General features: G+C 43.9%; 1 protein-coding gene across 1 annotated transcript; it reads left to right on the top strand.

Annotated features, from left to right (window-relative positions):
- Positions 1 to 1,904: 1,904 nt before the first annotated feature.
- On the top strand, positions 1,905 to 12,341 carry LOC121867562. Its single transcript, XM_042367604.1, has 8 exons — positions 1,905 to 1,951; positions 4,265 to 5,835; positions 6,515 to 6,728; positions 7,023 to 7,101; positions 7,638 to 7,825; positions 9,354 to 9,528; positions 9,883 to 9,978; positions 10,442 to 12,341. The coding sequence occupies exons 2-8, from the start codon at positions 4,309 to 4,311 to the stop codon at positions 11,178 to 11,180; spliced, it is 3,018 nt and encodes a 1,005-aa protein (XP_042223538.1). The 5' UTR covers positions 1,905 to 1,951; positions 4,265 to 4,308; the 3' UTR covers positions 11,181 to 12,341.
- Positions 12,342 to 13,126: the final 785 nt, after the last annotated feature.

The raw sequence follows: 13,126 nt of genomic DNA, 5'->3' as shown, positions 1-13,126 counted from the left end.
ATATTCCTAAGATAATATTCAATTTAAATCATCTTACTCATAACCCACTCATCTCTCTTCCTGATTTACCCGTGAGCCACTCATCTCTCTTCCTGATTTACTCGTGAGCCACTCATCTCTCTTCCTGACTTACCCATGAGCCACTCATCTCTCTTCCTGATTTACTCGTGAGCCACTCATCTCTCTTCTTGATTTACCCGTGAGCCTCTCATCTCTCTTCCTGATTTACTCGTGAGCCACTCATCTCTCTTCTTACTTGACTCCTCTCTCTTCTTGATTTCGTGACTCATCTCTCTTCCTGATTTACTCGTGAGCCACTCATCTCTCTTCTGACTTACCCGTGAGCCACTCATCTCTCTTCCCAGACTTACCCGTGAGCCTCTCATCTCTCTTCCTGATTTACTCGTGAGCCACTCATCTCTCTTCTAACTCTCATGGAGCCACTCATCTCTCTTCCTGACTTACTCGTGAGCCATCTCAGACTTACTCGTTCATCTCTCTTCCTGATTTACTCGTGAGCCACTCATCTCTTCCTGATTTGCTCGTGAGCCACTCATCTCTCTTCCTGATTTACTCGTGAGGACTTACTGTGAGCCACTCATCTCTCTTCCTGATTTACTCGTGAGCCCTCATCTCTCTTCCTGACTTCTCATCTCTTCCTGACCCCGTGAGCCATCTCTCTTCCTGATTTACCACTCATCTCTCTTCCTGATGTGAGCCACTCATCTCTCTTCTTTACCCGTGAGCCACTCATCTCTCTCCCGTGAGCCACTCATCTCTCTTCCTGATTTACTCGTGACCACTCATCTCTTCCTGACTTACTCGTGAGCCACTCCTCTCTCTTCCTGACTTACTCGTGAGCCACTCATCTCTTCCTGACTTACCTTGTCTGTCCTCTCTCTCTCTGACTTACCGTGAGTTACCCACTCATCTCTCTTCCTGATGAGCCACTCATCTCTCTTCCTGATTTACTTGTGAGCCACTCATCTCTCTTCCTGACTTACTCGTGAGCCACTCATCTCTCTTCCTGATTTACTCGTGAGCCACTCATCTCTCTTCCTGACTTATCCACTGAGCCCTCATCTCTCTTCCTGACTTACCCGTGAGCCACTCATCTCTTCCTGATTTATGACTCATCTCTCTCCTGACTCGTGAGCCACTCATCTCTCTTCCTGACTTACACCACTCATCTCTCTTCCTGACTTACCCGAGCCATCTCAGCCACTCATCTCTCTTCCTGACTTACTCGTGAGCCACTCATCTCTCTTCCTGACTTACTCGTGAGCCACTCATCTCTCTCCTGACTTACCCGTGAGCCACTCATCTCTCTTCTCTTCTCTGACTGTGAGCCGGTCATCTCTCTTCCTGACTTGCCGCCACTCATCTCTCTTCTCCCTGTGAGCCCTCATCTCTTCCTGACTTACCGTGAGCCACTCATCTCTCTTCCTGACTTACTCGTGAGCCACTCCTCCTCTCTTCCTGATTTACTCGTGAGCCACTCATCTCTCTTCCTGACTTACCCGTGAGCCACTCATCTCTCTTCCTGACTTACCCGTGAGCCACTCATCTCTCTTCCTGATTTACTCGTGAGCCACTCATCTCTCTTCCTGACTTACCCGTGAGCCACTCATCTCTCTTCCTGACTTACTCGTGAGCCACTCATCTCTCTTCCTGACTTACCCGTGAGCCACTCATCTCTCTTCCTGATTTACTCGTGAGCCACTCATCTCTCTTCCTGACTTACCCGTGAGCCACTCATCTCTCTTCCTAACTTACTCATGAGCCACTCATCTCTCTTCCTGACTTACTCATGTGCCACTCATCTCTCTTCCTGACTTACTCGTGAGCCACTCATCTCTCACGGTGGTATAACAGGCACTAGTTATCATCACATTGTTCAGTTCCCGTCCAGACTTCGTAGTGTGTGTACGCGTCGCTTCCTCGCTAGCTGGTGAGTGTTAATTTCATTTCATTTCCCTTACCATTTAATTAATATATTCCAGTATTGTGTCATTTACTAAAAAAATATCTTTATGGATTTTATATGAACGGTAAATTGTCTTTGATATTTGTGTATTATAGTTTGTTCATGACGTTGCTGTTTTTTTTTTTATTAGTCGGGAGGGACCAATTTCCATACGCCACGTCCTCATCATCCCAATATGCTCTACAGAATGCCCCCAATTATCACCCAAAGTATTCATACGCCCCGAAAAAGTACCTGTACAATTTTATGTTCGACAATATGACACAACGAACGAGGAATTTTGACAACCCTACCGAGACAACAGGCGTCATATTAGTGTTTACAGTGAAATTTATCGGATCCCTCAGCAAAGATTAATTTTTTGGTTGTGTGTTTACATGTTCTAATACTCGGAACGAACCTGGGTGGTGAAGCCTTTATAAAGCGACTCAAATTCCAGTTACTGTGTGTGTGTGTGTGTGTGTGTGTGTGTGTGTGTGTGTGTGTGTGTGTGTCCGTGGGGTGGAGTAGAGAGGGTAGAAAGAATAGTAGGAAAGATGAGAGAAAAGTAAAATGGAAAATGATGCAAAGTTTGATAATATACTATAGTGATATGGGATGCAAATAAGAGATGTTGTCTTAATGGATCATAATAATGGGGAAGAATTTGGAGGTGTCGTATTAATTTTGGGAGTCATGTTTAATAGTAATATATGGTTAAGTTAGGTTAGGTTACAGACACGTGGAAATGAAGGTGGGTGGGACAAAATTTACCTGTGGTGTACTTAAGTGGTGAGGTGTGGTGTTGTTGGTTCGTAATGGTGAGATGATGATGGTGTGGTGGTGGTGATGATAGTAATAATGGTGGTGGTGATGATAGTAATAATGGTAATGGTGGTGGTGGTGGTTATGGAGGTGTGGTGGTGGTGGTTATGGTGGTGTGGTGGTGGTTATGGTGGTGGTGATGATAGTGTGATATTGATAATGGTGGTGGTGGTGGTGGTTAATTAACACACAATAACATGTGTTTGTGTCATCATGGAAGTGCTAGATAATATCAGTTTTAATATAATCTCCTCATCTCTATACTTTCGTGTTTTTAGGTCATATTAAGCATTATTTATACGCGGATATTCAGGACTTGGGCCTTCTCTCGTGGTGTTGTGTGTGTGTGTGTGTGTGTGTTGTGTGTGTGTGTGTGTGTGTGTGTGTGTGTGTGTGTGTGTGTGTGTGTGTGTGTTGTTCGTGTGTGTGTGTGTGTGTGTGTGTGTGTGTGTTGTGCGTGTGTGTGTGTGTGTGTGTGTGTGTGTACCTCAACCTCACTATTGTCATATTAACTCCTTTAGCGCTACTGGACTGGCACGTCCGTGGTCTAACGCTTATGAGTGTGGTTGTTAATGAGGTGTTGGGAGAATTTTGGTGGAACATTGGATTGTTGGGTGCGGTGATTTAATGAAATTGATTTGCTGGGGTTATTGGGGTGGTTGTTGGGTTGATGGGGTGGTTGTTGGGGTTATTAAATTGGTTGTTGGGGATTGTGGGGTGGTTGTTGGGTTATTAAGGTGTGGTTGTTGGGGGTTATTAAATTGGTTGTTGGGGTTATTAAGAATTGGTTGTTGAGGTTGTGAAATTGGTTGTTGGGTTATTAAATTTGGTTGGGTGTCAGGGGTGGTTGTTGGAGTTATTAGAATTGGTTGTTGGGGTGTGGGGTGGTTGTTGGAGTTGTAGAATTGGTTGTTGGGTTGTGGGGAATTGGTTGGTGGAGTTGTGGGAATTGGTTGTTGAGGTTGTGGGGAATTGGTTGTTGGTTGTGCGGTGGTTGATGGGGTTGTGGGGTGGTTGTTGGGTTGTGGGGTGGTTGTTGGAGTTGCTGATTGGATTGGTGAGTTCAGGTGGTTAGCGGTGGAGTTGTAGAATTGGTTGTTGGGGTTGTGTGGTGGTTGTTGGGGTTGTGGGAATTGGTTGTTGGGTTAATGGGGTGGTTTTAAGTTTGTGGGTGGTTTGGGTTGTGGGGTGGTTGCTGGGGTTGTGGGAATGGTTGCTGGGGTTGTGGGGTGGTTGCTGGGGTTGTGGGGTGGTTGCTGGGGTTGTGGGGTGGTTGCTGGGGTTGTAGGATGACTCTTGGGGTTGTTGTGAGGTGGTTGTTGGTTGGGGCGGGATTGTTAATAGGGGTGATTGTTGGTTATTGAGGTGGTTGATTGTTGGTTTCTGGGGTTGTGGTTGTTGGTTGCTTGGGTTGTGGTTGCTTGGTTGCTTATAAACGTTTATATAATCAAAACTACAATTCCTTATTTCCAGGTCAGGATGAAGGACAATGAGCGGGGTAGAGCAGCGGCGTCACCATGACAGGAAGGTGGTGGACGTGGCTAGTGGCAGCCATCCTCACCCTCCCGCGGCCCGCCCCTGCCTACAAACCCCTTTCCACGCCCTTCTCCCTGCCACCGAGGACACATACGCCTTTCCCCAAATCCACAACGACACCCACGCCTTCTTTCTCAACCCCAGAAGCGTCATTTACATCCTACCGGGACGATGACGTCAATTATAGAGAGTATGAATTTGATACAAGCAGTGAGGCTACCGCAGGAGGGGACGCGGGGGCCTCAGTAGGTTCAACATTTCACCCCAAGGAAATTGACGGCCAGGAGGTGTTGGTGTATAGAGGTACTGGGAGAAACGACCCTGGGATGAATTTTTCCTGGGATAGCTTCAGAACAACGAAGGTCAATATCATAAGGGTTCCCAATGCTGCTGAAGATATCAAGCTCAGTGTGACGCAAGTTGATCTCAAACCAGAAGAGGAGGAAGACGAGAATGACTTAGAATTTACTGATAAACTGAAGGATTATCATGGAGAGGATCATCAGGAGTTTGAGAACAAAACTCAGGAGAATACTACGAGTGCCCATAACATCATCTCCGGGGCCCCGACAACACCGGATGTAAGCCAAACGATTCATCTACTTACCGAAGGACCCGTCACGGACTCTTCACAAGTGTCTGATCCTTCCTCTAGTAGCAGCTTAGTGACCACCTCCCATGCAGCCACGAGTACAGGAAGCCAAACTGTGTGGTCACCGGAGAGCACAACGCCAGAGCTGCCGAAACCAAGGATCCCTTTGTGTCACCCACAGAGTCGCAATAAAACCTCGGTCCTCACACACCCCCGACAGTCTTCTGCTGCCTACCTTCCCCTCGCTACTGGCAGGTGCAGTGAACCACAGCTACAAGCAGTCGTTTATGGTATTACTGTAAATATAACGTGTGAATCCGAGAGCATCATGAAACTTACATTTACCAACAACAGGAAAATAGTGTATACAGGAAATCAGTTGTATTTTTCGTGGGATCATGTGACAGTAAAAAATTTCTGTGTTGAAAGTAGTTCTGGGAATAGTAGTGATCTTTGGGCTGTGTTTTGCTACACCCGCCCGTCAGTGACAGTGACTGAGCGTTGCACTGGAGCGGCGTGTTTCAAAAAGTGCTGTCCAGAGGGTCATGTTCTTTATAATGGTTTATGTGTTTGTCACGAGGCGTCATCACCGATCTCCGAGACTATTCACGAACTTTTGGGAGAAAATAACCAATCATCAAGGGACGAAAATACACAAAGACAGGTACAGTTTGGTCTCCCACACTGTCCCAACCCTGAGGTCATCACAGCACACAACGTCTCCGTCTCCACAAGTGACGTCAGATTTCTTGCGAACAATTCTTTGATCATGATGGATCCCAACCCTGACCTTGACTACTGCGTCGACGAGTACCTGGAGGAGGAGGACGAGGAGGAGAGAGGAAGGAGCCAATTTACAAGGACCTTAGTTATGGTGTGCGAGAGTCAACCACCTCAGCAGCAGTCGACGTGGACGGTAAGAAAGACACCTTTGTACTGTACGAGAGAGAGAGAGAGAGAGAGAGAGAGAGAGAGAGAGAGAGAGAGAGAGAGAGAGAGAGAGAGAGAGAATTAAAAATGAACTTTGGATAATAGAGAAAGACGTATGTTAGTACAATAGTTGTCTGGGCAGAAGAGTAAAATATTAACCACATTGTAATGTATGAGTTTTACTGCATGCTTAAAGGAACCTACCAGATTGTTTTGATGTCTCTTGAATTCTTCCTCTCACTGTCTTCCTTGTCTTTCCCCTATTCTTATTCTTTCTCTCTTCTGTCGCTGTTCCCTCACTCATTTGCTGCTTTTTCTCACTCTTCCATTTTCATTTCTCTTCCGTCCTTCCTCTCCTTTCTCACCCTTCTTCTCCTCTCTCATCCTTCCTCTCCTCTGCCACCCCTTCATTCCTCTCCCCCTCTCCCACAGTCCTCTCCAGCCCACTCAATATGGTACATTGAAACCTCTATTTAACGGACTACAGGTGAGGGGTAATAGTCCGTTAAATCGAAGTCCGTTATATGGGGTGGTTTTAATTACTGTATCTGGGTCATTGAAACCTCTATTTAACGGACTACAGGTGAGAGGTAATAGTCCGTTAAATCGAAGTCCGTTATATGGGGTGGTTTTAATTACTGTATCTGGGTCCTTCTCTCCTTCAGGTGGTACGCGGGGTCCTGATACCTGCCGGGTTGGTGGTGTCGTGTGTGTTCCTAGCGGCGACGTTGTTGTGTCATCTGTGTGTGGCGCCCCTGAGAGACCTACACGGCCTCTGTCTCGCTGCCTACGTCGCCGCTCTCCTGGTGGCCGATGCGACGCTCTTCCTGACGCAGGCCTTCTCTCAGTACCTGCCTCCCTCCGCCTGCGTTTCCGTCGGTGAGGAAGAGGAAGGAAGGGGGATGGGCGTAGTGTGCTTGTGTGCATGTGGATATAGGTGGGTGGGATGGAGTGTGTGGTTGGAGGAGTAGTGCATGAAAATTGAAGTGGTTTAACGGTTAAAGGACGTGGATAGCTAGTGGATGAGGGTTGAAGTGGATAGTTAGTGGATGAGGATGGTGAAGTTCGTGCCACTCAACATTCGCCCCCCTCCCCACCCTTCCCTTTCCCTCACACTCCCTCCATCTCTCTGTAATCATCTCACAATACCTCTCACCATCTCTCTCTCCACAGCTGTTATCCTACACGTGGCCTTCCTCTCCACCTTCTTTTGGCTCAACGTCATCTGCTACGACGTCTGGAAGTATGTGGGGTGAGTCTTTAAATCCAGCTTGGGTCCCTGTGTTGATGTTCTTGGTGGAAATAACTAACTTTAATACTTGTTGTGATGTAAATAAAAACATTAGGATATTATGTAGATTAGGAACGCATGCGTATTTCACCTAAGAATTAAAACACCTTTAAGCTAAGCTAAGCTAAGCTACCCTAACATAACCTAACCTATGATCATTTCACCTGCGGATAAAAAGACTTAATCCCAACCTAATCTAACTTAACCTAATTTAACATATCCCATGCATATTTCACCTGAAGATTACAACACGAGGCTGGTTTAGGTGAGGTTAGGCTAACCTTACCTAAACCAGCCTAACCTAACCTCCATTAAAGGGACTACAGATGGTAAAGGTAGTTCGTTAAAAGGAGTCTCACTGTTTCCAATACAACACCCCCGTCATAGGTCCAAACACATTAAAACACACTATTAATCGAAACCAACACTACAACCCGTCACAAAACCAATAAAACATTAAATCGACCTAACTCAAGTATCTCTGCCCCCCCCACTAGGCTGACGATGCAGGCGGTGCCCTTATATCGTTCCCCTGACGACTTCCGACGCTTCTTCGCCTACGCCGTCTATGCCTGGGGGTCGCCGCTGGTCATTGGAGGCGTGGCTGTCGTGATTCACTCCCTCCCGCAGCACATTGACTGGCTTCTCAAACCTGACTTTGTTCATAACAGGTGTTGGTTCAGAGGTAAGGCTCAAAAGTTCGGATTTCTCAAATTTCGGGTTCAGAAGTCCGATTCAGAGTCCAGATTTTTCAAATAGCTGGCTCAAAGGTCCAGATTTTTCAGACAGCTGGCTCGGAGGTAAATTCAGAGGCCCGGATTTCTCAAACACAAAACAGGTAGTAGTACTGTAGGTAGTGGGCAGCTATCAAGCAGGGAGGTACTTCTGCCAGGGAAGATGTTGGAAGCATAATGTGTTGTCTAATGGTAGACCCTGCTGCCATATGGCATCACGAAAATTGTGACCAAGTCCCAGGTTCCTCATCTGACTGACTCTCTGCCCCATTTACACACAATTGCAGGGTCTCAATTGTTTCTTTTACTTTGACAATACAATATTGTCAGTCGCTCTTGATCTGGGTTTTTCGCCTCCCAGGCCCCGATGTGGGTCAGTGACCTGTGCCCGGGTGGGCTAATCCCCGTTGAAAAAAAATAAACACAATCACTGAATGTGAAACGATATACTGACAATCACTTGTTTACAAAGTTAGTCAAACCATTTTGATACCTCCCCACACACCCAGATAGGGAACTATGAACCAATGAAGCTAACCTGCACCAAAACAAAACACATGAACCCATTGACAAGTGTAAATAATATCAAATGAGCGTCTATAGTATTTTTTGTATAGGTAAGACTATTGTTCGATAATACTGTTTACATTGTTTACATTTTAATCTTCTGTGTATGATTATAATTACAGTGAAGAAGATAGTGATAATTGGAGATAGGAGATAATAGTGATAATAATTGGTGGTAGAATATAATAGTGATGGTAATAGGCATTAAATTCTATCCGTTGCTTCATGGCTCTTGATAAAAAAAAATTACCTACCGGGCTACCACGATGTTCATATGTTTTTTTTATCATCATCATCTGTACGTTCAAGTTTATAAATATATCATATAACATTTAATTCCAACAGTTTAAAGCTTCAATATTTTACTTGTTTTCAGTCTTTATGTTTAATTGTCCACGAGGCTACACATGTTACAATTCAATTCATTCCTTTTACTTAACACCGCCATGCATACACTAGGGGCTACTAGGCTATAGGTTACAATACTACGTCACTTCCTGCCCACCACCACCACCACTTCCTAACACCATTACCCAACAACTTCCCCTAGGGTCTGTTATTACAACCTACTGTAATGTACCTGTCGTGATGCAACACACCTCTGACACAACGACCAAAAAAAAAAACCCCCCACATGAATATTAGAGTTTTGTTAGATATATGTAGGGTGTTAAGTAACCTGTAAATGTTGAGATCTAATTTACAGGGTGTTAGGAAGTCTGCAGATTCATTTACAGTCTTAGGATGTCTGTAAATAGAGAGTTGGTCCATTTACAGCGTCAGGGAAGAAGATTCATTTACAGACTATCGGGAAAACTGTAAACAACGTGAAGATCTATTTACCTTAGCAACATATACACCGAAACACATAACTTATTTACATCTATACTGACGTCATCAACTCTCCGGCAGAAGGGAAAGAGATCCTGGCTTACTTCTACGGTCCCATGGGTATCCTGTGCCTGGCCAACACCCTCTTCATCTCCCACACGTGTCTCCTCCTCTACTGCGCCGACAGGAAATGTGACTGTATCTTCGGGAGGTGCAGGAGTCCTGATCACACACTCTACCGTACACATATGGCTGAGTGAGTCTCCTCCTTCCATCCACCACACCTCATTATTCACCCGTCAGCTTCGTACCCCCCTAACTTAACCTAACCTAACCTAACTTAGCCTAACCTATCACTAACCTAACTTAAACTAACCTATCACTAACCTAACTTAACCTAACCTATCACTAACCTAACCTGGTATCAGACTGATTGTTTTCCTGCACCAGAGAGAGAGAGAGAGAGAGAGAGAGAGAGAGAGAGAGAGAGAGATTTTATTTGTACACCATCAGCATTAAACTACATAAATGTTCAACAAATCATTAACATCATCATGCCACGGTAAAGCAATAACTACCTTCACCTTTAATTGAGACATGTTTGTGACAGGTTCTGGCAGCGGTTCACCTTGTTCGCCTTGATGGTTGTGTGTTGGGTGATGGAGGTTGTGTCGTGGATGGTCGGCCCCGCGGACTCCGAACTCTGGTAAGTATTGAACTCTCGATTCTGAGAAGTCACAGAAAAAAATTCACAACAAAATAACTAAAAAAAAAAAAGTTACAGAAAAATCAGTAAAAAAAAGTCACAGAAATATATTAAAAAAATAATCACAGAAAAAAACTTTACCTAACAGCCAAAAATGTGACCTTTTGTCGGATATTTTTTCCGGTCACCTAACCCTCCCCCTCCTAAAGGCTGACTCGAGGACCCCCCCCCCCTAGTATCATCACACTCGACACACCTCCATAAACGATAAATCAAGCACAAGTTTTGATTACTTTTCCTGACGTTGTGATACGGAGTCTGTTCCTTGAGAAAATAATTTGCGAAATTTATGTGGAAAGCTTATTGTTATTATGCTTCATTGTTAAGTGTATCAATTAACTTTATATTTACTGTATATTTATCTACATGGTCTTAGTCAGATATTCGTGCCTCCATTTTGCAGGGCGCTGACAGACACCCTCAACACCTTCCAAGGAGTGTTTATATTCATGACGTTTCTGAGGAGCAACAAGAAGCGTCGGCTGGTGCAGGAGACACTGGCGCGTTGGTCTGGTTCCATTGGTCGCCGCACACCACCACGCCTCTCATCCAGCGTCACTCCCAGCCGTGTGTTACATCGGCTGAGGAACTCCACTTTCTTGGCGCCCTTCGTCAGGTGGTGTTCTAGGTTATCGAGTAGAACATCACATCTGACAAGCAAACAAGTCCTCGACAACATCATCTTCAAGGGTAAAATGCAGACTTCTCAGGGTTTTAATAAAGAGATTGACGAGGACGATTCGACTGACATGGAGAGTGACGCCAGGCGAAGTGTGTGTGGCGAAGAACACATCAACAAGAGCTTCAGTCCCATCTGGACGCTGCCACACTGGAAGTCTCCCTGGTCTAATACTTACTTCCCCAACGTCCTTAGCACCGTCGACCACAGCAGGAGCAATGTACAGAGGGAGGAACTCGTGTGTGAGAACTTCACAGACTCAGTGAGCGTGTACTCCACCAACGAGCAGGAGTTGGGTATTCCCAACACGGCCTTAGATCAGGTCCCCACCTTCGCCAACTGGAGCCTCCTGCGACACAAGACAGGTTCCTTGACTCTGGCTGCTGGTGATGAACCTCAGACAGCTGGCAACGAGGTGGTATGTCACGGCCTCACAAGGAAAGAATCCTTCAGGAAGAAATAGTCTAGAGTTTGTATGTCCATTCCTTCCAAGATGAGGATAAATTGATCACGTTCCATTTCGTTGAAGACTGGTGCACCTTTTTATTTTTCACTTCACTGTGTCTTGGGTAGAGTTGAAAGATACATATTACACTCTCTTAAATTTCCATTACCACAAGGTGATCAACTGTAGGTATGATGGGTGATGGCAGCCTCCAGTCTTAAGAGCTGCTTCTTTAACTTATAAACCAACAACACAGACTTATTTTCATTTACTAACAACAACAACACACTGTATACGAGAAGCAACAGGCCAACAGCACAGTAGTTTAGAACTTTAGATGTATGAAATAGTACCTTTATGTTGTACTGTACCACAGCCTAGTGCATAGTAGTCACCCCGGAGCCTCCATGACACGGTATAGTACACTATGTAGCCTTGTGTTACAGTACAGTTCTATGCGATATTACTGTGTGTCCACTTCAGGATTTCTTTGTCATGTTCGTCTTCAATCAATTTATCAAAATATTTTATGTATTAAGAACTGTATTAATTTTGTATGTAGGAATACATTATTGGATTTATACAACACTCACTGTATCTACTGTATTGAATTTCCCTGTTGTCATAGTTCTGTAGTAGTGTTGTGTCAAGGTTGTTAGGTTCTTGGCAACACTGTATTGAGTTTCCTGTGACGTCACGTGACTTACAGTATCAAGTGTCGCTCATTTTGGAGATGAAGACTAGTTAGTGAGGTTATTGTTCATTAGTACTTAATTAAATCCTTGAATAATGATAATATGCTGTGTTGTTATCGACTGATCAAACACTTGTGGAAAATATTTTATCATTCGGTTCTTCAATCGATCTTATAAACATGTGTTACTAATGAGACTAAAACTATCTTACCTCCTCTCTACGTCTAAGCTATCACGAATCTCTAATACTTTAAAAAGTCTTCCTAGAGCATTTCAAAACAAAAAAACTAATCCTGAAATTTAAATGTTGTGAAATACTACGAAATGGAAAAAACAATGGTCCTTATTTCTTTTAGTCTATCTCCAATATGACGCCCGAATATGACTACCCGGATGCCGTGACGTAATCTAAAATAGCAATCTTGATCGTATATATAATTCTAAATACATAAAACAACTACAAAAGTACAGTATGTTTGCTTCACTTTAAGTTTGTTTTACTTTCCTTTGTGAACAGGGGTAAGTCTAACCCCAAACTAGGCATATTTTATAAGCTTTTACATCAGTATCATGTAAATTTGATAAAAGTGATTTGTGATAAGTCCATCAATATCACTAATGTCGGCCAGAAACAAATCGCCCCTTAATTATAGCAGAATTTTAAGATACACCATTCAGAAAGTATTTGCAGGGCGATTTTTCTATTTTTCTTTATAACTATATGATTTGTTCCAATATTCTGCGTTTCTTTTTTATAGACATCAATTTGTTCACCATTTCTTCACATTATTATGCCGAGGCACAATTTCGTTATATAATCTTGTAAACTAGGTGTTTTAATTGTTTTCTGTCCCATGCAGCAGTTATTTTAGCAAATTTTGTTAAATTTTCGTGTATATAGTGATGTATTAATTATGTAAGAATATTCTAGAATGTATTGCATCATTTTTGTTCCAATTTACCTCTTATTGTAAGCATAGATCATTCTAGAATTCTCCAGGCGGATCTCAAGACGACCTCCAGCGTCTGGACATCGCTAGAGTGTTCTAGGTGTCTGATGAACCGTATATTAGCTGGCGCGGGCTGCTTCAGTGTACCTTTAGACCAGTGGTTCTTAACCTTTTATGAGTCACGGACCCCTTTGAGAATCTGGTGAAAGCTATGGACCCCCTCTCTAGAAAAATGCACATAAACACATGAACACAACTTTGCATGCAATGAATATACTTTATTTTATTGAAAATTCATTGCCTCATACAGTGTATGACA

Source organism: Homarus americanus, unplaced genomic scaffold, assembly GCF_018991925.1.
Source record: "Homarus americanus isolate GMGI-L3 unplaced genomic scaffold, GMGI_Hamer_2.0 scaffold51859, whole genome shotgun sequence".
Lineage (NCBI taxonomy): Eukaryota > Metazoa > Arthropoda > Malacostraca > Decapoda > Nephropidae > Homarus > Homarus americanus.
Note: the sequence above shows the minus strand (reverse complement) of the source record. Positions and strands in the feature narration are given on the sequence as shown.

Bases quoted from the DNA above. Each gene is read 5' to 3' on its own strand.
- LOC121867562 (XM_042367604.1), top strand. From the start codon at position 4,309: ATGACAGGAAGGTGGTGGACGTGGCTAGTGGCAGCCATCCTCACCCTC. The intron at 7,826-9,353 runs GTAAGGCTCAAA...ACTCTCCGGCAG, and splicing joins TAACAGGTGTTGGTTCAGAG to AAGGGAAAGAGATCCTGGCT. The intron at 9,979-10,441 runs GTAAGTATTGAA...TCCATTTTGCAG, and splicing joins CCCGCGGACTCCGAACTCTG to GGCGCTGACAGACACCCTCA.